Genomic DNA, 24,251 nt, shown 5'->3' on the forward strand with positions numbered 1-24,251 from the left:
CCTTCTAAGCTGTCTTTCTAGTAAGCGAACAAAGAAAGGGACAATCAGCAGAAAAATGGAAGCAAACAAATTCATTAAAGAAAAGAGAGGAGTAAAAGGATAGGGGAGCTCAGTGCCATAGAGTCACAATAGTGGGGGTGTTTACTCTCCATTGCTCTGCTAAATCCTACATGGTGACACTAATTACCATCGCACCATTGAGAGCTGCTCGCCGAATGTACAGACCATGGACCATGCAACGCAGGAGACCTAGATTCTGTTCCTGGCTTTGCCATTGGCCTGCTGGGTGATTCACTTTGCCTCTCTGTGCCTCAGTTTCCCTCTGTGTAAAATAAGGATAATGATACTGACCTCCATTGTAAAGCTCTTTGAGACCTACTGATGACAAGTGCTTTATAAGAGGTAAGTATTCTTATGTTTGTTTATTGTTGAAAGACAATACATAAAGAACCTATCAGCTGATTTATCTACACTTCCTCTTACCGAGGCAGGAAAAGCAGACATATTTCTGAGTACTTCTCCAAATATCTTCCTGAACCAGCACTCCTTCCTAAATAAGAGAAAATTCACCCAGTTGAGGGCTGTTTGTGAGTGGCACATCCTTGGCACTATAGCACAAACCCAGTCAGCATGTTACACAGTATTAATTATTTTAGTTTCCTGACCTTCAGAAAGATGTATCAAAGTGCGAGGCTCAGAAGCTTTACACTTGTTTCCCTGAATCACCCTATCAAAAATGTGATGAGCAGCCTTCTATCCCATTTCATATCTGAAGAAAATTGTCCCATTTTTTCCTTTAAAAAAACTACTCTTACCTTAATGTAAAATCATATGTATTTCCTTACAAGACTCCAGACTACTGCAACAGAGGCTATTTAGTAAACAGCACACTAGAAAAAACCCTATATGTACTTTAAAAAAAAAACAAAAAACTCTGGCAGTGCCTGATAAAGGTCCATTTGTAATGCATAGGCGCAAGAAGGCAGAGTTAACGTTGGTGGGGGGAACTATACGCTGAATTTCCTCATTTTGGTACAGTTTTCGATGGCCCTGTTTAAATTTCAAGCTGCACCCAGGTGTTGTAGAGAAAACCCCTCTTGCCCTCGATGGGTCTGTGTCCGCTCCACGGAGCGGGTGAGGGACGATCCCCGCCGCCTGCAGGGAGTGAACTAGTCTTGGGTGGGAAAGCCTCGCCAGGAAGAGCAGCTGTTGTCAGCAGCCCCGGTTCCTGCCGGCGGCCGGGCTACAGGGCCTTGGGAGAGGCGTCACCTCCCGGCCAGCGCGGGACGGGGTTGGCCCGGCGGCGGGCCGCTGCTGTGGCACGGGGAGGACCAGGTGCTGGGGCCAGAAGCCGCAGCGCAGAACCAAGGGCCGCCGCGGCGGGATGCAGCGAGGCCGCGGCCTACGCAATCGTGCCCAGCTTAGCCACTGGGGCGCTGCCACCGTCACAGCCGTGGGGGCGTGTACTCTCCGCCGCATCGAACAGGGTCGCAGCGCGAGTCACTCCCACCCTAACGAACTTCAAGCCCGAGAGCGGTGGCCCGGGTTTAAGTTCTGAGGCCAAAGTTCGGCGCAGCCCAGTGACGTTATACCGAGGCGTTGGGAAGGAGGCGGAAGCTACGAACCAAAGGGGGCTGCAGAGAGCTACGTAAAACCGCCGGGACGCCTCAGCGCGAGCGCCGCGCTCGCGCTGAGCCCTCTGTCCGCGGCGCGCGCATGTGGTAGCTCGGTGGCCGCCGCCCGGGTGCGGCCGGAGCTGGAAGTGCGGCAACATGAGCAGCGGCCCCGGCGCCCCGGGGAAAGCTGCGGGATCCCCGCTCCCCGCCGGCCGGAAACGGGACTCGGGCAGGGCGCCGGCCCACCCCATTATCAAGGGTAAGGAGGGGGCCCGGCCCCGCCCGCACTGAGACCTGCCGCTCCAACGCTCCGAGCCCCGCCCCCGGCCCGGCCCGGCCCAGGGCGGAGCCGCCGCGCTCAGCCCCTGCTTTCTGCCCCGCCCGGGCCCGCTGCGCGCCGCGCAACGGCCGCTGGGTGAGCGCGAGGGGCGGTGCCCGAGTGCCCCCGGCCACCCGCCGAGTAGCGCCTCGGACGCTGGCGGCGGGAGAGTCGCTCCCTCCCCTGGCGCCCAGTTCGCCGCTGGAGCTCGCGGCACGAGGTGGCGAGAGGCTGAGCGCTCAGCAAGATCGAGGGGAGGGTTGGAGGTGTGCGGCTAAAGAGCAGTACAGGAGGGGCGAGGGGCACGAATTTAACAGCGCTGTATATACTCAAGTGTCAAGCCAGAAAGCCAGTGCTAATCGCCTGGTGTTAGGCAGAGCTTCCCTTATGGACAAGTCATTGCCTGACTTCTCAGTACAGCGTGTCTTGTACCTTCCTCTGGATTACCTCATACTTGATTGGTGGCCATCTAGTCCTGTAGCCTGCCTCTGACAGCAGTGTAATCGGGGACGACAGTTCTTATTTTATTTTTTTATAACCTTTGTTTTCTACCGCTTCCTCCTGGTGTCACTCTCCATTTCTGAGGTTGTCCTAGCAAGGATAGCATTGTTAATCACTGGCTGGCAGTGCTTTTCATTTCCTTTGTATCTTCTGCAGCTCAAATGCTACCAATTCATAGACCTGCTTCTTGCATAGTAGCAAAACCGCTCTGATGGATGGTCTGATCTGTGTCTGCTCTCACCTTCATGCCTTTCCTTGTATTGCTTTCACCACCTGAAATGACATCCTGTTTCTGTGTAGTAAAGCCAACGTTTTCAGATTTAGGAGTCTAACTTTAAAGCCCTTAATAGTTGTCCTGATCTTCAGAGAAGCCGGACACTCACATTTGCTTTGAGTAAGTCAATGGGAATCTTGGGAGCTCTACAAATTGGAAAATTGAGCCACTTATTTAGACCCCTAACTTTAAGCACCCATATCTTCAAAATGTTTGACTTAGGGATCCTTGCTCCTCTTGTTTAAATTTCTCCTTGGAAGCCACTTATTTTGTCTTCCTCTACCATGCTGTCCACTATTCTGATTTTTGTTCTGCTTCAATTTCTATTTAAAAAATCTGAACTTACATGAGTTGTCCAGTGATACTATTCAGCATTTTACCATACACTCTATTTGTTGCAAACTTTGTCCATCTTTTCCATTTTCTCAAACTTGAAATAAACTACTTATCTGTGGCAGGTAGGAAGTTTTTGTAGGTGAGTTCCATCAACTGCTGAATGTAAGCTTACATTTAAAAATATATATATATATTTTAGGTATTATAGTTGTGAAGAAAACTTTCCAGACTAGTTCTAAACTGATCTAGTACTGTCTTCTAGAGTTGCGGATGTGCTTTCACTGATGTTTACAGCTTTCCCAAATTGTGGCCGAGTGGAAACTGACAAGAATCAAGTTAGTTTCACTCTGCTCTGCTTCTTGTCCCTTATAAGGAGCAGCAAAGGCAAATGCTGCAGCTGTCCTTTGAGGATGAGGCCTCCAATAGTGAGTGATAAGTGGGGGAATGGAACCCCTGCATGCACCCTCATAGGAGCCAAGGAAGCTCTGGGATGGCAGAATATTCTTTTTTTGTGGCATTTGTTTTAAGATGGTGGGTTTGTTGAATTAGCCAGGAAGGCTATCTGATACTATCATAGCATTAGTTGAAATCTTGTATTATCTTGCTTGTCCTTTGGATAATGGGTTTTTTTTACTTTTCCTCCTTTTGAAATACTCTATGCTTCACTGTGTTGTTTTTTCCCAGGATGGATTGTGTCTTTAGAAAATTAAAACTTTGGATTTCATTACTCTTCTAGACATTGGAGAAATTCATTCCCGACTGCTGGATCACAGGCCAGTTATTCAAGGAGAAATACGTTACTTTATTAAGGAATTTGAAGTAAGTATTTGTTTTAAAAGAGAAGATCTAGTATAATTATGAAACTTCATTTAACATGTTTTTATATTACTTGTGGTCTGTTTTATTTTTATACATACTGAGATTTGAAACCGTTTTAGCGCCTTCTTAGAGAATCTTGTTTAACATGCATTTCCTGCCCAGAATAGATGTATACTACTACTTCGAGTGATGTCCCTATGGGTGCATCACTTTTAGGTACGGCAGCACCCCTTGCACCTGGTATCAGCGATCTTCATCAGCAGTGCCTGTCGAACTGCACATGCACATCTTCCTGCTTTCGCACTGTGAGCAGGACGTACATAGAGAGCTGTGTGGTCCAGCTGCCCCCAGTTGCTTCTCTACTGCCTTTGGCCTGGGGTAGAATCCATAGCCGAGCCCAATTTTCCTGTTCCCTCAGTAAATAGTGCCTTAGCTGTTAGTTGTAGCATAGGTAGTATTTTCTTCTCGTTTTCCTTTCTTCTCTCTTAAAAAGAAAATGTTTTTATATGTTTGTTTTGTTTGTTTTTTAACTTTACCTTTACAATTATTTCATAGCTTAGTTTTTTCTTTCCCCTGCTTCGTGTCCTTCCAGACCGAGAAGTTATTTTCCCCTCACCCTTATGCTCAGATCCCCTGGGTTTAAGAGGTGCATCCCTTGTGGGCCACCTTGCTGGTAATGGATGGCTACTCGGAGTGTATTCACTGTCTGGGATAAGGACACGTCCCACAAAAGTGTTCCCACTGCCACAGCCTGACAGCCAGAGCCAGAAAAGACTGGGACATTGGGTTAAAATTTCTCCTCATGAGGAAATCATTATGACCTGCGTTGGACCTGAGCCTGGACTCTCCTCCTGTGAGGCCCTCATGCTCTGCCAGGTTATCTGCCAATCCTCATTCCTTGCATCCCTTGAACAGAAAGTCCTTCCTTTCTCACTAGGACTAAAAGAAACGGACTCCCTCCTCAAACTTTGAGGCACAGCCCGTCAGAACATAATCCCCTGCAAGGTCAGTAGCCTCAGCATCAGGAGGACAGGAGACATAGCTCCAAGACCCGTCCAAGTACCACCGGTAGTGATACGAAGAAATTGTCCAAAGACCATTACTGGGCAGACCTACAGTTTCAGCCCTGTTTCTCAGCTCTGGCCGACTTCAGTAGCTGTGGCACTGCCAAAACTGCCGGCACTGGCGTCCTTTTTGACACCGGCCAATTCCTCAGCACCGGCCACATTGGTGCCGACCAAGTCTCTTGTTCCATCTACTGTATTTGTTGCTATATAAAGAACAAAATAACTTAATTTTCCAGACACCTGCAAATGTAAAAGTGTATTAGAGGGTATTATAGGTGAAGTACAAATATTTTATTTATTTGGAAATGTACACTGGCACTTATCACCAATGCATCTTGGTCACTTATATCAATACAAGCAATCAATTAAAAATGAACAAAATATAATAACTGCTTGTTTACAAACACACCCTTTCACTGTTATTACAAAGGTTTCTCAAAAGCTTTGGCTGGAGTAAAGAGCAGTAATCTAGTTTAATGTTACAAAGTCACTGATGTGGATGAATCAACAGAGGAATGGTTACAGTCTCCTGGTTGGCTGTAGATGGAAAGGCTCTGTATTGCAGCAAATATCTGAGATTTCAGGAGAGCAGTGGATCCATACTGACTCTGAATGCTGTAAATGAAGAACTTTTTTTAAGATCCAGAAAGTGTGAAACATGATAGTACTGTATATATTTGCTAATCTGAATGTTCTGGGAGACATCTGAAACTTTTGGATAACTGGGTATTCAGATAAATAGAAGTACTACACTGGACCCTCGCTAGAACGCGCATCTATATAGCACAAATTCGCATATAACGTGGTCGTGGCCATGGATCCCAAATTTAATTACTTTAATTGGAATTCATTTTAATGCGGTCCCTGCGTTAAAGTAGTAGTGCACATAGATCCCAAATCCCGCGTTCTAGTGAGGGTCCAGTGTATTTTGAGCTGGGTTCTAGCTGTAGGCTGGGAGGCAGTAAACTGCTGGGAGTGGCAGCCTGAAAAATCACTTGGGCTTTGCTTTACCCTCAGTGATGACTGCAACATCAGTGACATCCCCACTGCACTTTTTACTCGGAAGGGCCATGACCCAGGCTGCAAGGCTCTGTGATGGAAGAGGAACACTGACTGAAGATGCAGCTGTGGATACAGCTGGTTACAGGGGCTGTGCTTTGAACTGCACACAATTTTTTGTCATGGAACCACTTTGTAAGTGGCTACATTGTTATACTGGTGTAGCATGAATTACACATCATGTTTTCTTTAAACGGAAGGATATGTATATCTGTCCTTAAGAATGTATTGCTTGTGATTGATAGTGATACATGGAGGACACGTGGATTCGGATAACTAGGCTTTTCGGATAAAGGGAATTCAGGTAACTGGGAGTGTAGTGTAGCTGTTTAAAAAATGTGATTAGTTCTTCTTTCTCTTCCATCATTCCCCCCCAAAAAAAAGTTTTGAGAGAGTTGGTGAGTGAATCAGTGAGTTTTCCTTGATAGTTTGTGCTCACAACTCTCAAACTTAAAGCAATCAAATATTATTTGGCAGATAAAGGGCTATTCTCTTAATGTGTGTGTCAAGGTTTCTTCCCCACTCTGAACTCTAGGGTAAAGATGTGGGGACCTGCATGAAAACCTCCTAAGCTTACTTTTACCAGCTTAGGTTAAAACTTCCCCAAGGTACAAACTATTTTACCCTTTGCCCTTGGACTTCCACTGCCACTACCAAATGTTTATCTGCATTTATTGGGAAAACGTTGTTTGGAAACATCTTCCCCCCCAAAAAAAAATCCTCCCAACCCTTGCACCTCACTTCCTGGGGAAGGTTTGGTAAAAATTCTCACCAATTTGCATAGGTGACCACAGACCCAAACCCTTGGATCTTAGAACAATGAAAAAAGCATTCAGTTCTTGAAAAGAAACATTTTAATAGAAGAAACAGTAAAAAGAATCACCTCTGTAAAATCAGGATGGTAAATACCTTACAGGGTAATTAGATTCAAAACATAGAGAATCTCTCTAGGCAAAACCTTAAGTTACAAAAAAACACGCAGACAGGAATATTCATTCTATTCAGCACAACTTAATTTCTCAGCCATTTAAAGAAATCGTAATCTAACGCATATCTAGCTAGATTACTTACTAAATTCTAAGACTCCATTCCTGTTCTGTCCCCGGCAAAAGCATCACACAGACAGATACAGACCCTCTGTTTTTCTCCCTCCTCCCAGCTTTTGAAAGTATCTTGTCTCCTCATTGGTCCTTTTGGTCAGGTGCCAGCGAGGTTATCCTATCTTCTTAACCCTTTACAGGTGAAAGGATTTTTCCTCTGGCCAGGAGGGATTTTAAAGGTGTTTACCCTTCCCTTAATATTTGACAGTGTGTATCTGCTTATGTGCTGATTACATCCACCTAGTTATTCATTTGGTGTAATGACTATTTAAAAATATCTTTGCACTGGAGTGTGCTATAGTTAACCTATGCATAACCCGTCATGCTGTTGTCTTACTGGATCTAAAGCTAAGCAGGGTCTGACTGGGTCATTAGTTCAATGGGAGAGACATCAGTGAATGTATTGCTAGATAAGATGCAGTATACAACAACCTTAATTCATAGCATAATTTTATAGGGATCATTATGAGAAATGAGGTGTTGAGCCTTAAAAATAACATGAGCATTTGTGGATATAAGTGCTACAGGATCTTTCAATATTGATGAAGGTGTTAGCCCAAGTATCCTGGCGGAAGTCCAACCTGGTTAACTGCTTCTGTACACATACTAAACTTACCCTGCAGTTTTTCAAAGAGTACAGTATTCTTTACTTCCAATCATATTCTGTTGTATAGGTGCTGATGGTTGTTTTTAAACAGCTACTAGTTTCATTGGTGGGTGACATTATCTTGGTTATACTAAGACTTATTTTGCAAATGGATCTTTGTGGGAGGACCTCTGCATCTGTTGGGGCTATGTGCCTGTGTGCAGCCCTGTTGGCATCAGTGGAGCTCTCCATGAGTGCAGGGGTCTCTCTGTATGGAGCAGTTTGCAGGTTCAGTGCATGAATATATTTATGAATCTTTCATCATGAAGGATTCCTGACTTGCTTTACAGATGTATTGTGTGTGGAAACTGGAACAGAGCCTGCCTGAATTATGACATTCTAACCACGGCTTTTAGTCATAATTTGACTGGCCATCAAATTTATCTGCATTTAAGAGAAGAAAAATTGTTGAAGTAGTTTAGTTATTAGTGTTCTATGATGGAAATTTACTTTCTATGGGTTGTTATATTTAAAAACAAATCCAGATTCAATGTATTGTATGTATATTTATTTATTTGCTTTATGGATGTCCACAATATGATTAACTTCTTGCAGAATATTCAGTTGTTGATCTTTTATATTTTACAAAAGGTAAGAGAACAGTTAAAGAATGATGAATTGTATCCAGATGACTAAGAACAAGGTTGATATATTGGTGAAAAAGAAAATTTTAGGCAAGCTCAGTTTTGAATGAGTGAAAAATAATTGCCACAAGATGGCAGCAAAATTTAAGAAAAGTAAATAGTATTCTGTATTTCTAAAAGATTAATTCTAAGAATTGTTTTCACATACATTTACATTTTGAGGGAAAAGAGTGTGGCATTGAAAGCTTAAGATCAACATCTGATTAGGCTGATATAATATGCAGACTTTCTTTAATAATTTTGCTCAATTTTTCTTTTTACAAACATTGTTTAATATAATAATGAGGTTGTCAAGCTGTCTAGAGTAGCTCACAAGCGTAAGTGCCACCCTCAGGGGAGACTGTCAAGGATTAGGGCACAAACCCCAAACTTGTTGTGTATGTTCTATTAGATTTCTCCAACCAGTGTGGAGAAGTGTGACAAGTTCTCTAACAAGTGTGAACTCATGCACTATAACAGCCTTAACATGGAGTCACAGACAGTCCCCTTTGGCAGTCCAGTCTATCTTGCCACCCACGCAAGCCCACCTTTGTGATAGATGGTCAAAGATCCCAACAATATTAAGGTTACTTCCAGTCCCAAAGGACCAGTCACTTGCCCCAGGTCAACTGAACTTCAGATCTCAAATCAAAGACAAATTTTGTAGTCAACCCTATAATATTAATTAAAGATGTATTGAAAAAGAAATACAAGTTATTTTACTCCTGGGGTAACTCTGTGCCAAAAAAATTAAAAATTCTGTGCACGATATTTTAAAATTCTGCAAATTTTATTGGTCAAAATAACACTACGTAATAATGCCAGTTTCAATTATTTTGGTAATTTATTTCAGAATATCTGTCAGCAAGTATGTTTGTAATAATACAGAGACACACACACAAATTCCACCAGGAGTGGAGAATTAAAACAAACCCCTGTGACAACTCAGTTCCTGTTTCTCTACCCTTTGCCCCTCTGAGCCCAGTCAGGGGACCAGACACCCACACCCCCTTCTCCCCAGAGCCCAGCCTTGGGGCCCCCCCAACCCAGATACCTGCGCGCACACACCTAGAGCCCAGCTGCAGGGCTTCCCCTTGCCCAGATACCTGCATCACTCCCCCCCTGCAGAGCCCAGGGATCCAGAGGCAGAAACAGCCTGAAACTTGGTCCCAGGCTTGTGTGGAGTTTCCTGCGCACCACCATCTCCTTCCCTCAGGGTGTACGGAACTGCAGCTGCCAGGAACCCTCTAGCTCTCTCCCCTGGCAGTGTCTTCTATGTTTGAGCTGGGCTCTGCCAGGTCCAGCCGCTGTTAGTGGTGGCCAGCAGCACTGCAGCCCGTTTCCGTGGGGGAAAGGAAATTCTGTGCGCACAACATTTTCTGCAAAATTCTGCATTGTGCAGTGGTGCAGAATTCCTGCAGGAGTATTATTTAAACAGTCGAAGCAGGTAAACATACACACAAATGAGATACAGTCTTAGGTTCTAAAGGGCAACAGTAGCTGCTATAATATGCAAGCTCTGTATGTCATTTAGGGCTAAGCCAAGCCAAGCAGCTTGGGGATCTCTTTCTTATATTTAAAAATATTACCCTCTCCAAATTCTTAGCAGTACAGGGATGAAAAATTATCTCCTTCCCATAGACCTCAAGCTGATGTGACTAGGGTTTATGCACATCTCCACTTCCTGGGGCGTGGGGGGCGGCAAATCAGTCTTTTTTTTTTTTCTTTTTTTTTTTTGTCCACTGATGTTCCACAATATCTTTTCTGATGTCTATTGGCCTTCTTTTGTTGGGGAGGAGATGATACCTCTTGTGATAAACAAGTATTTCACACTTGGTAATGCTTCTCCCCTGACTGTGTGGTTTTACAGTTTTTGCAAACTTTTATAGTTACAAAGCAAACATGGAAATATTACCTTATAACATAGGATACAGATATTATAAGTAAGATTAATATATGCAGCTTCCTACAAGCATTTCATAAAGTCTAAACATGTTCTTATAACTCTAATATCTATTTTAGAATACTAAAACAAATGCGAGGCAGATTGGTTTCCAGCTATGCCTTTGTCAATGTTCAGTGAAGCTGAGGGACCTTGGCATGAGCTGGCACCTGGTCTGCCAGCATCACAGAGGTGGTATGCCCTTTAACTTTTATACTCTTAAATTCTAATAGAAAAAGTAGCTATAAATCTAAACACGCAGGATGCAGATCTGATGGGAAAAACAAGGTGCCATTTTTTAGTTACATTTTAAGTGGATTTAATTTGTCTCCATGCTAGTTTGACCAGATAAATCTAGAAATTTATATCCATTTTTCCTGCCAGGAGAAGCCCACTTTGCTCCATACACACATTTTAAAATTGCTTTTCACTAAAGTTTACTAATAACTGTTGTATCTAATACATAAATGTCCTGTGTAGCTCGTCAGAGGATTTATCACTTCAATTTAAGTTAGGGATTACAAGGATAGGGTGGACTTTCCAGCCTTAGGGTTTGGTCAGAAGCAGAGTAAATTAACATAGCTGTCAGATTACATCTAAGGTTTAATTATGCTAATTTCAAGTATCCTTAAATTCTTGCTGGAAGGCTGATTTTTCCATCACTCTTATCCTTCTAGTAAGAACCACCCTTTCTTTTATCAAAGCAAAGGATAGTTTACATTTTCACTTTTACTTAAAGCAGAAAGGCTTGGACGTAGGCTATGTCTACACAAGCTCTTTTGTTGGTATAAGTTATGTCGCTCAGGTGTAAAAAATCCACACCCCTGCGTGACTTAAGTTTTGCCAGCATAAGCACCGGTGTGGACCGTGTTATATCAGTAGGAGATGCTTTTCCGCTGACACAGCTACTGCTGCTCATTGAGGTAGTTTAAGTATGTCAACGGGAGAGCTCTCTCTCTCATCAGAATAGAGCGGCTGCGTGAATGAGTTTACAACTGCGCAGCTGCATTGCTACAGCTGTGCCGCTGTAAATTCACTAGTGTAAACATGGCCTTAGTTTAGAGTTTCTCCTCAAAAGTTGACTCTTATCTCTAGTTTTGTGGAGTGGTCTAGTGCTTCAGGTGTGAGGGGTGTTTTCTTTAAGTGATAAACTAGTATACATTAAATAGTGACCTTTGGTGAGAACACTAACATCCCTCACTGATAAGAGCTTCATATTTGGAGGGATTGTAATCTATTGAATATTGGACTAAGGATTAGGAAATCTGGTTTCTATTCTGTTCTACACAGAGATGGAATACAAGCTGTCAGGAACAGTATCCCTGATGATGCCACAGCACAACTGGTTGCTGAGCTCTGTGATTTTATCCTCAAGCACAATTACTTCAAATTTGGTGACAATTCCAGACCAGTGGCACTGTTATGGGCACCTGCATGGCCCCACAATATGCCAACATTTTATGGCTGACCTGGAACAGCAATCGTCTACTCACGCCCCTTCTCTACCTACGCTGCACTGATGACATCTTCATCATCTGGACCTATGGGAAGGAAACCCTGGAAGAATTCCACCAAGATTTCAACAGCTTCCACCCCACCATCAACCTCAGCCTGGATCAGTCTACATGGGAGGTCCACTTCCTAGACACCACAGTGCAAATAAGTGATGGTCACGTTAACACCATCCTATACTGAAAACCCACCGACCGCTATGCCTACCTTCATGCCTCCAGCTTCCATCCCAGACACACCACATGATCCATTGTCTACAGCCAAGTGCTGAGGTACACCCGCATTTGCTCCAATCCCTCAGACAGACCAACACCTACAAGATCTTCACCAAGCATTCTCAAAACTACGATACTCACATGAGGAAATAAGGAAACAGATCAACAGAGCCAGACGTGTACCCAGAAACCTCCTGCTGTGAGACAAGCCCAAGAAAGAAACCAACAGAACTCCACTGGCCATCACATACAGTCCTCAGCTAAAACCTCTCCAACGCATCATCAGTGATCTACAACCCATCCTGGACAATGATCACTCACTTTCACAGGCCTTGGGAGACAGGCCAGTCCTTGCCCACAGACAACCCGCCAACCTGAAGCATATTTTCACCAACAACGACAAACCGCACCATAGTAACTCAGGAACCAATCGATGCAACAAACCTCAATGCCAACCCTGCCCACGTATGTACACAAGCGACACCATCACAGGACCTAATCAGATCAGCCACACCATCACCGGTTCATTCACCTGCATGTCCACCAATGTAATATACGCCATCATGTGCCAGCAATGCCCCTCTGCTATGTGCATCGGCCAAACTGGACAGTCCCTATGTAAAAGGATAAATGGACACAAATCAGATATTAGGAATGGCAATATACAAAAACGTGTAGGAGAACACTTCAATCTCCCTGGACGCACAATAGCAGATTTAAAGGTAGCCATCCTGCAGCAAAAAAACTTCAGGACCAGACTTCAAAGAGAAACTGCTGAGCTTCAGTTCATTTGCAAATTTGACACCATCAGCTCAGGATTAAACAAAGACTGTGAATGGCTAGCCAACCACAAAAGCAGTTTCTCCTCTCTTGGTGTTCACACCTCAACTGCAGGAAGAGGGCCTCATCCTCCCTGATTGAGCTAACCTTGTTATCCCTAGCCTGCTTCTTGCTTGCATATTTATACCTGCCTCTGGAAATTTCCACTACATACCTCTGACAAAGTGGGTATTCACCCACGAAAGCTTATGCTCCAATACAAAAGCTTATGCGTCCAATACGTTAGTCTATAAGGTGCCACAGGACTCTTTGCTGGTTTCTATTTGTGACTCTTAAAGCAAGTCATGTAACTTGTCTGCATTTCTGCTTCCCCATCTTTAAAATGGGAGTAATGATGCTTGACCACAGTTATGAAGTATTATGTAAGAGTATTATTAGTTACTGTATTATATGTTATTGTATAGGCTGGTGATTGGCAAATTACAATACAGGAATGGTTACTTGCAGCTCTACCTGCCAAAATGTAAAGACCAACCCAGAACAAAATCCAGGATAACTTTATGTATTTTTGATTTCTTGGGATAGTCCTGTGTTGCAGATCGAGCGTAATTAAAAAGAGCAAAATGCCATTGGAAACACAAGGTGATAGGATGCTTTGTTTCTGGAAGCTTTATTTTAAAAAGCCTAAGCAGTAGAGCCTAGACAGCTCCCATGGTAAAATGCCACTAGCACTGGGTTTGCTGATCAGCAGTGAGTTCAGAAGGGATGCTACCTGTTTAGTTATTAGCATTACATTATCCTTTAGTTTTGATTTCATCGCTATACTTCCGTGTAAAAATCTTATTTGCCTTGATTTTGGCCCTGGATCTTTGTCAGTTCATGTATGCTGCAAGTATTATCATATTGCTAAACTAAAAGTGAAAGCTATCAAAAGGTAGAACTATTATCATTTAATTAGTCTGTAATCTTTTATTAATCAAATCCATAAGAGTATGATGATTTCAGTTCTCGTGCCCTTAACTTGTCATTCCCAACCCTTATTATAAATCTCAGATATCTAAATTACTCTGTTTTCTCAGTCCATCATATGTTATGTTATAAATAACTTCAACGTTTTTCACAGAGAACAGCAGTGTTGCTACATTGCACAAGAAAGAAGGGGACTTCCATGTTTGTTAATAAAGCTTGTTTCATCTGTAATATAACAGTGGTAAATAAGCAGATGAGATGTTTTAAGTGGCAGTGATCTCTTCCATTCACTGGGATGAGCTGTGCTCAACTTAATAGTTTATTAACCTGGGAAACACATTATACCTGCAATATGGATTTTCATATTAACCCATGATTGCCCCTTAATTATCCATTTGATTCCTGTTTGTTTTGTATGTATCATGTTAAAGCTAGTGTGGTCTCCAGCTGTTGTTTACTCCCAGTAGATAAAATGTTTGAGACATATTATAGCTATATAAGAACAGTGTGATATGTTGTTACAAACCTTAAAAAGTCCCATTAGAGCTAAATAATTACAGATAGATACAAGTACAGTATCCACTAATGAAAACCTATGTAACACATGAAGAACTTTCTTTTTTCACTTTACTAACAGGAAAAACGTGGCCTCCGAGAAGTGAGAGTTCTTGAAAACCTAAACACCATGATCTATGAGACAAATGACCAAACTCTCCCTAAATGTGAGCAGGTGATGCATGACGATCTGAATGAAGCGTTGAAGAGATGTAAGCAAGAAGCTATTGTTGTTTTTGTGATGCAGTATTTTTAAAGGAATAATTTCAAATAATTTGGACTCAAAATATGATCCTTGCTAAAACTGCTATCGTCTAATAAGTCTTATACATCCAAATGTTTAATTCTCAGCTCTGTGCAACTTTAAAAAAGGCTGACAGAATGTGTATTTCTGCTCTACTTTGACCTTATCAAATTCCTGTTAATGTTACTTTATAGCCTTTCTATTGACTTAAGTGGGAGTTTTCAGATCCTAAAGGTGCAGCCCAACTTACTATGTAAATGGAAGGCAGTGTTGCCTGGTAGCTAGAACACTGGACTGGAACTTCAGTGCTGTGAGTTTAATTCCAGGCTCTGACATCCTGTGGGATGATCATAGGAAGTCACTTCATTATCTCAATTTTAAAGATTGAAAAAATGAGCCACAAAAAAATGATCTCCTTTGTAAAACAGCACTGTGTATGTATGGTTATTTAAAAAAACAAACAAACAAACAAAAACTTAGAGCACTTTTCATCCATAGATCTCAAGGTGTGCTTTTATAAAGGAGATCATTATCTCCATTTTAAAGATTGAGAAATAGAGGTTCAGAGAGGTGAAGTGACTTTCCCATGGTAACCCCACAGGCTAATGTTAGACCCTGGAATTGAACCCAGGACAGTCCTCCAGTATTCTATCTACCAAAGCTACAGTGTCTCCCATTTGTACAGTAAATTTGGCTGCATTTTTAAGGTCTGAGAACTCCCACTGAAGTCAATGGAAGGGCTTTAAAGTAACATTAACAGGAATTGGATAGGGCCAAAATGGAGCAAAAATGCACTTTCTGTTTGCAACTTGTTTAAGTTGCATACAGATGTGCGTGCGCGCTCGCTCGCTCTCTCTCTCTCTTCATCTATTTATGACAGAAGATCATTCTTGTATGTGGATACAGTGCTAGTTTGATTGTTATAACCATCCAATTATATCTTTTATGGCGTACACTTTATGAAATATGCTCTCTTCTAAGGTCTGTATTTTTCTAGCTTTGTCAGTGCCATTGTATTTTATACTTTCATCTTAGCCAGCAGCACAGCCTTTCTTAGACACAAATTGGGATTAGGTAATTAACTAACTACAAAATTCAATCTAGCTGTAAAATTAAGTAATTTATATATGTCAATAATATTTCACTTTGTTATAATCAACTTGTAATATGTATAAGCACGGTCTCTGGCATACATTGAGTAGTACACAGAAGGAGATACTACACATGTGTAGTAAAGATTGTAGAAAAATATTTAGACTTTGCATACTCCTGCTCAAAGAATGCAGTCATGTAAGTAAAGCCTGTATCCAAATATATACACGCTAGGGGGCATAGCAACCTTGAAATGGCAATTACCTGACTTTTGAGTGTTTAGCTGTACAATCTATTCCGCTATATGGCAGTACTGTTGTTTTAATGATTATAAGAATAAATGAGTGACTGATATAAATATTACAGGAAACTGAGTTTTGTGTTCTTGAATGCAAGACACCCGTTGAGGGAAAAAATGAGTCTGTTCCATTGTGCACAGCGTGTGTAGAATATGATGTTAAACAAGTCTGAAACTGGCTAAAAATACAGTTACCACTGTTGCTAACACATTTTCATAGAGCTAGAATCACAATGTAGAGGAGACAAGCTCCAATTTAAAAATGTTCTCCTTGTATAGTCTTTTACTACATCAATTATATTTGGAAAAAAATAAGTAACAAAGAAACAGCCAAAACTTATTGTTCACCCCATCAAGTTCTAGTTATTGGTTTACAAGACTTTTAGATCTTTTCTGCGGTGCTGAGTAGTGCACAGTAACTTGTCAGCAATATTATGGAGTATAGGTACAGGAGGACTTGGCTGCCTTTCCTGTTTGGTTTCTGGAAAGCACAAGGGTGCAACTTAGTGCTCTATGTCCACATAGTTAGCATTGTAGAGTGCTTCCTACAAATACTGGCAAAACTTTTCAATGTAAAGGTAAGTGATCCCAGTGGGCAAAACCCACAGTCTTTCTGTGTACAGTGATAGTCTCCCAGTAGCCTCATGGATTTTAAGCCTCTCTGTCAGGCTTCTCTTTGAGCTAGGGTAGCTGATTAATAGACTGCAATTTGTTTGTTTCAGTGCAAGCAGCCAACCAGAGGATCTTCAGACTCCAGCAGAGGGAGCAGGAAGAAAGAAAGGTAAAGACAGATGGGTGGATTTATAATGTAACCTAAATATAAGACTCTCAAACTCATCCACAGCAAATCTGCTTGCTACCTAAAAATTCTTCAGTAAAAATGATTTAGGAATACATTTTAACTGTCATTTGCTAAAAATGCAACTTCCTTTGGAATGACTTCTGCAGATGTAAGAAGGAGCTGAGTAAAGCAGCCAGCAGTCTGTGTTATAGGAGCAAAAGACTAAGAGTCACCAGCTCCTCCCTCACTCTCCAAATGTATGGAAATGTCTTAAAAATTTCCTTTTCAATATTTTCCCCCTCTTTGCTCGGAGTGTGGTATTTGTCACATATGGGAGAAATTTTAAAAAAACCAAAAAACCGTATTTTCTGTGGAACAAAAAACACTCACGAATCTACCAGAATGGAAATGTAAAGCTTTCCTGGTTAGCTGAAAACACTGAGTATGTTATTGCTTGTTGAAAAGGAAGCATTTCATGCTTGTGCACTGTTTAATGAAAGGCCATATTATAGGAATATGTGAATCATTGGAATCCCTCAATGGGCCGCACGTTGCTTGTTTGAATTACGTCTACTCTAAACCTCAAATTTGGAAAATTGTACAACAAATTAGTTTCCTATGGTACTTCTGCATTTTCCCATTTCACCTTTCATGATTGTATTTCAAAATGGTACTTCATAATTATGTGGAGATGCAGAAAATGCCAGAGCTGCCATTCTGACCTAGTCACATGAACTAAGACATGCAGTTATGTGTATCGGCAGGTGTTCAGATTTTTCCTTGCAATATGTCATGCTTTTCATGATCAGCAGAGATGGCTAATCTACTGCAGTAGAGTACTGGCACTGTGTGAATAGTATCATGTCATGGGCCCTGTCAACAGTTAGATTCATTGTACCTAACATTGAAATGTAGATAGGAAACTGGATGTAGTTCTGCTATTCTTTCTGAAGGGAAATTGAAAAAGGTGGCTTGCTCTGTTTCAGAATGTTCATATTACTATATCTTCCCACTCGAGTATCAAGTTTATAGGTGGAGCACTAATCACAGCTACAGTTAAGGTTGTGTGCATGTTTCTTTTCAGGTGTGGTAAAACTTTAACTTCCTGGGTTGAAACTTCCCAAGTCTGGTCACGATCAGGGAGGGTGATTTTTATTTATTTCATTTGATTTGAATGAAATGATTCAGCCACTTTAGAGAAAGAGAGAGAGGAGAATGAGACAAAATGCTTTCCCTTATTGCATGTTTTTTTGTTAGTTAGTTTGCTTGTTTTTAAAAACAAACAAACTGTTTTGGCTTTTTTCTATCACGCTAATGTCAAAATGGCTGGTGTTAGCAACTTGAAAGTAGTTGGGGAAATACTTCTCATTGAGGAGGGAAGTGCACTTTGAGTGTTCCAGTGAAAACTGATCTTGTGTTTGTGCTATTAGAGTTTGAAAACACTCTCTCCACTTGTACAATTCCACTTAGCTACTATTATGAAACTTCTAAATGAAGGAGTGCTTGTACTGTGCACACATATCTGGTTAATTTAGGTGTAGAGCGATTTTTTGTGTGTCTCCAAAGGTGTCCATTGAATGAGGTAGCACTCTATGGGCTCTCATCCTCATCCACCACTGGGTGGTCTAGTCATAAAGTTCCAGGTTGTGGAATATTTTTTTTTTCTTTCTATCTTTGAGGATAGGTAGGAAACCATAAAAATATCCATTAAAAAGTTTTGAGAACATGCCTGTGTGTTGCATATGTTCTTTTTTCTTTCTAAAAAAATTTTCTGTATGAGGTGAAGCAGTGTCTGTAGATAAAGTTACCTAACGTTTCCAAGTATAAATCCCCATTTTCAGTTGCTTTTAATTTTAAACATTGGGGTGAAATTTTCCATGTTTGGTCTCTGCCTAAGTTTGTTGAAACTATTAAAAAGATTCAGAAATAGCTCAACTGTTTCGAAGAGCGAGGTTAGGGGATAATGGGTATCTTTGCCAAAGTGTGGGGGTTTTGGTTTGTTTCTGGTTTTGAGTTTTTCATGTGGTAGAGGTTTTTGGGTTTTGTTTTGTTTGGCATAGCCATTGACTTCATTATGAGAAAACATAACGCATTCAGAACAGGTATCACATGTCTCAATAGTACGCTAGAGGATCTCGATTTTGCTACTGACCTAGCTTTCAATGACAGTTCAGTCAATATGCAAGTAAAGACTGGAAGATTGTCCAGCATCGCAAAAAAAAACCAGGTTTAATACTTCCTTATGAAAAGTAAATCTGAGAAACCCAGCAACATCCAACTCAAGTATTTGATTTAGGAGGCAAAGGAATACAAGAAGTAAGTCAATTTGCATACCTTGATAGTAAAATGCAAGTCAGTGACAATGCCCACAAGGAAATAACATCACAAATTGGCATGGTGGAAGCTGTGTTCAACAGTTTAAACAAGATTTGGTCATCAAAAATCTACAACTTAAAGAACAAACTGAATCTTCAACTCTTCAAATCTTCAAAAATAACTTTTGAAGTGGTAAGAGAGTGGCCCATTACAGACAGTTGACAAGAAGGTGTGAGTAACAGCATGGGCCACTCTCTTACCGCTTCAGAAGTTATTTTTCCTCCCTTGGTATCTTGCTGTTAATTGATTTATCTTGTTAGATTGACCTCACACTTGGTAAAGCAACCCCCCATCCTTTCATGTATTTATACTTGTTCCTGTATTTTCACTCCATGCATCCGATGAAGTGGATTCTAGCCCACAAAAGCTTATGCCTAAATAAATGTTAGTCTCTAAGGTGCCACAAGGACTCCTCCTTGTTTTTACCATGTCATGTGTGCTATTGGACAGCTGGAAGAGTATGCAGAAGGGGTTGACCAAAGGAATGCCTCCAAACACCACTCATAGGGAAACTTATGGACCTGAATGACAGAGGACATGCAAAGAGCGAGTCAAGATAGACAGAAATGGCAGAGCCCTGTTTGTCCACTAAGCAACATTTGATAGTGCTGGAAGGATTCAGAATTTTTAATAATTAAGTGTTTTTTGCAATGTAGAGCAAAAACCTGAAATTTCATAGGGGGATAGTAAGGTGCCTTTTGCTGTCCCTGTAAAAATCAGTCCAGATTCTGCCAAATTAATTAACAGCCAGGAGAAATTGCCATTTGCACAGCATAGTAGAACGTGTTCAACCTGGGTGAAATTTTATGGCCTGTATTATGCAAGAGGTCAGACTAGATGATGGTCCCTTCTGGCCTTAAAATCTATTAAAGTATCTCTCTCTTCTCTAATGGGTGGTCCACATTGAAGATAACAACCTATTACTGCTGTCAAAGAAGTTACTCCTTTAGTTTAAGTGGATAGAGGTCTGTGGTGTTGGTCTTGAGGTCCTTTGAACCCTGATGATGAATATGTGAGGGCTATTATGATTGCACACAACAGAAATTCTAAGGTTTTTCAAGTTATTTTAATAAAATAAAACTAAGGATCAGGCAAGGGTCCTGCAAACAGCCTCATTGACTATGCAACCCTGCATCAGGAACAGGCAATCTTAATTCTAGAATTTCTTGTCTTCTGAGTGCTTGGCTTTACAAACTTAATGTTTTTAAAGTATTTATTTTATATGGAAAAGAGATGTAGACACAATCTCCCTTATCTCATTCATTGCAAACTTTTAGAATATGATTTATATATTCCTCTTTATTATTATTTTTAAAATTTTTTAATTGGATTATTATGCCATACCTGTCACTGTGGTACCCGGTCATCTTAAAACCCTGTAATATCATGTATGTACAAGGAGGCATAGTGGAGTTGCATATATAACCTTAGCTCTGATCTATCTGGACTTCTGAGTTTCTAACAGTGCAACTTTCCCACGTTCTTAATGTAGCTTTGCTTATGGAATATCTTTTTTTCATGTGCCAATATAATTGCATTGGTGTGGCTTAATTCACTTCAGCTTCAGAATTTAACAAAGGTAATAACATGGCTTTCTATTTTTAAATGTCGTCTCTTTCCTGCCACTGTCTCTTAGAAACTGCAAATGGTGCTAATCCAACTGTTTTGGGACATTTAAAAGACAGTTGAGGATGATTTTATTTTTAAAAAATTGGACTTGAAAATTCTTTTTTCTTCAATCTGTGTGTAAACTAAATACATCTATATTTTATTCTTCCCATGAGTGCCATTAATTTTTCTGCAGTGTGATGTCACAGAATGTATATAAAAGTGTGTCTTTTAATGTTTTCTTTTTAAACGGCTTTTTTCAATTTTTTTATATTTTTGCCGAGTACCACATTGCCATGAAATGCTGTGGACGTGTTTGAACAGCAGGAAATTTTTGGCTTGTCTAATACTTAAGACACAGATTCTTACTTATAGCTAACCAAGGAGTTAAAATATGACTTTGCCTAATGATTCCTGGCTACATATCCTGGTAGAATTGTACAATACTATGAATTATGTAAGACTTCTGTTCTGATCAGGTGTAGTTGTATGTGTATATGTGAACTTGCACTTCAGTTCTTCCACAGATAGGGAGTGTGATACAGCATGGCCAGAAGGCAGCAGGAGAGTGATATAGGAGAGATACGTAAGTCCCAGGTTGAGGAGAAGCCTTATTCCCTGTATAGGGAAGAAAGGTTTTTATAGATTAATTAAAAGCACCTGAAGCCAATTAGAGCATCTGAAGCTAGTCACCGGATAAAACCCCCCTGCTTCAGAGAGCAGTTTGAAGGAGTTGAAGTGGAGGAGAGTTTGGAGAAGTGCCGTGGCTGGCTAGAAGACAAAGACCCTAGGTAAAGAGACACCCGACTTGTGCAGAGAGAGAGGGCAGGAAGCCCCACAAGCTGAAGAGCAGGAGAGGGAAGTAGCCCAAAGGAAGGAAGCACTAGTTCAAGTGGTTTACCACTATCCCTAGGGCCCCTGGGCTGGGACCTGAAGTAGAGGGCAGGCCCGGGTCCCTCCCTCCTCCACTACCCTTCTCTGGGTTACTAGTGGGACAGTAGATACCCTAGTTCAGGGGCAGGAAACTGTGCCCTGAACCCCCCCTCCCCCTCCAAGAAGAGGAAGCACGGGACCCATCATAATCGTACCAGCAATTTGCCACAGGAGGCATTGGCATGTCATGTAGTATTGTATCCTTGTGTCTAAGATGTCAACACACAACAATTTAGGTCAGGATGCAACTTATTACATATATGATGATGCGTTATACTGTGGCCAAATAATATCTGTAAAGAAAATCATGGGGCTTCTTGTGTGTGGATTCTTTGATCGTTGGATTGCGATTAGTAGGTAGTGCCGTCTTATATTTACTTAGGTCTGACTTATTTGCTTTTTTGGAAAACTAGAATGTGCATTAAAAATTGGCAAGTGCTCTATTTTAACTTGCATTTTGGGAACTAAGGATTTAAATTATAGAACTTTCAAAATTTTTTCTATACAGTGAAAGACTTTCTGTATAGGCAGTCTCATGTTGTTGAATTAGGATTGCACAAATGACAATACAGAAGTGAAGAGTTAAAATTAGATTATACTTTGAAAAGCTACTCTGTAAAAACACATTACAGTGAGTTTATTCTTTGTGTCTCTTATCCCATGTCAAACGTTGTCAGTTTACAAATTAAAATGTCTTTTCTGACTGGAAGCCCTATAAACTTATGGTGAGATTTGAAAATCAAGTTGTTTATTTCTGATTTATTCATCATTATCTGCAATCCAGAATCTGCAATTAAAGTTTTAAAACTTTTCTCTAAAAATACCCCCACTCTCCGTGGGGGGTGGGTTTATTCTGCTGGTTGTGTCTGGGCAAGAATATAATCACGCTCGCGTTCCAATAGCTGCATTGGTTCCGCAATGCTAACAGAAATAAAAAGTAGTAAAAGCTTATAGAAAAGTAAATAGTTATAAGGAACAAATCTGAGGAGAAAAGGTGCTGTTTTCATAGTCACTTTTATTACTATAACTGCACTTTAAAATGTATGCATCATTTATAACTTTGCAGTAGTAAAGGCTTTGAATTTAGGAAGTCAGAAGGAGTTTTCTAGATGTGCTGACATTTTTTTGAAGATTACAGAAAGTCTAATCCTTCTAGCTCCTAGTACGTGAATATGAATTTATTCAAAGTGCTTGATGCATTTTTAGTTTTAGTTTTGTTATTTATAATAGATGCTTCACAGCTGGAGTACCGATATTGTAAAGAAACTTCAAGTTAACAATATCTTAAGTTTTTATATGCTTAGGAATATGCCACTAATTATCTAATATCTAGTATTCTAATTATCTGTGGAAGTTCTCTGCATTATTATAGAAGGGGGTGACTTCCAAAATGCAAACCTCCCATGCTACACATAATTCCTTGACCTGGTGAATATAGATATTGCAGAAACTACATAACACAGTTACATTACATACCTCAGTTGGGGAAATAATGAAAAACTAATATATACATAAGTGTCAACAGAATATGATGTGTTTTGCTTTCTCATTTATTTCCCCTCCCCTCCAGTACCCATAGTGATTAACTACTAAATCTAATAACTTTACTGCTTAGTAAATCAGTCTGCTGTATATTAAGATCTTCAGGTACTTTACCTATATAAAGCCAGTATTTTTATAGTATATGTTCATATTAACATTTTAGAACACTAGTAGACTTTCATTTTTAATTTATTTCCCTTTCAGAATATATAGGCAGTGGAAGCACAGCTTCCCACAAAGGTTGTAGTATTTACATGTTAAGCCTGCTCTGTTTTATTATGCTGTGTCCAGAGGTAGCTGAATTTCCATCCAGATCTCCCAGTCTTCAAATATTTATTATCCCTTAAGACAGGAAGAATAAGCTTTGGAAAACATTGGTTCTCATTTGGGCAGTCTGTATTTACACATGTGCAGAATTCCATAAAGATCTTTTGGTTTGGTTGTCACTTGAATTTAAATATCGACAGAAAAATATCAAACGCTTGGGTTAAATATTTTTTTTGCTTCTGTGGCTCATTAGATAGATTTATAATCTGTTCTAAATTTAACTTTGGCTTTGTAGGGGAGTCAAAAAATAAAATTTGAAAATTCTGGAAATAAAGTATTCAGGATATTTCTTGCTGGCATTGCTGAAATTACAAATTAACATTGTAAGGCTCCCACTCCAGTACCCCAGTTGTCCTAAGCCAGAGGTTCCAAAACTGTGGAGTGCGCCCTCCCGGGGGGCACAGAGGAACATTTGGGGAGCGCATGGTGGTGCCCAGGCCAGCCCCCATTGGGTCAGGGAGGGAGCGCCACACTTCCAGACCGGCTCCACCCCCAGCCTTGCTCCTCCCTCAACCCTCTTCAGACCCCAGTCCTGCTCTGCCTCCAAGCCTGGGCCAGCCCCCAAGGGGCTGGGGAGGGAGCGCAATGCTCCGACTCCAGTCCAGCTCTGCCCTCGTTCTCTCTCTGCCCCCAGCCTAGCTCTACCTCTAAACCCAGCTCCTCCCCCATCCCCCGTTCTACCCCCAGCTCCACCCTCAGCCCAAGCTCCACTGCTGA

At 41.0% G+C, this 24,251-nt stretch overlaps 1 protein-coding gene across 3 annotated transcripts in view; it reads left to right on the plus strand.

The window, feature by feature from the left end:
- Positions 1–24,251, plus strand: part of LOC140907012 (eukaryotic translation elongation factor 1 epsilon-1-like) — a 157,068-nt gene that overhangs the window by 52,878 nt on the left and 79,939 nt on the right. For 2 of the 3 annotated variants that reach the window (XM_073332090.1, XM_073332089.1), the window contains exons 5-7: positions 3,783–3,865; positions 14,416–14,545; positions 16,690–16,748. In XM_073332090.1, coding sequence (XP_073188191.1) covers positions 3,783–3,865; positions 14,416–14,545; positions 16,690–16,748 — 272 coding nt within the window. Of the gene's footprint in view, positions 1–1,016; positions 1,876–3,782; positions 3,866–14,415; positions 14,546–16,689; positions 16,749–24,251 lie in introns of those variants that run through there. The other variant, XM_073332091.1, reaches the window with a different exon arrangement.

This window comes from Lepidochelys kempii, chromosome 2 (genome assembly GCF_965140265.1).
Source record: "Lepidochelys kempii isolate rLepKem1 chromosome 2, rLepKem1.hap2, whole genome shotgun sequence".
Classification (NCBI taxonomy): Eukaryota; Metazoa; Chordata; order Testudines; family Cheloniidae; genus Lepidochelys; species Lepidochelys kempii.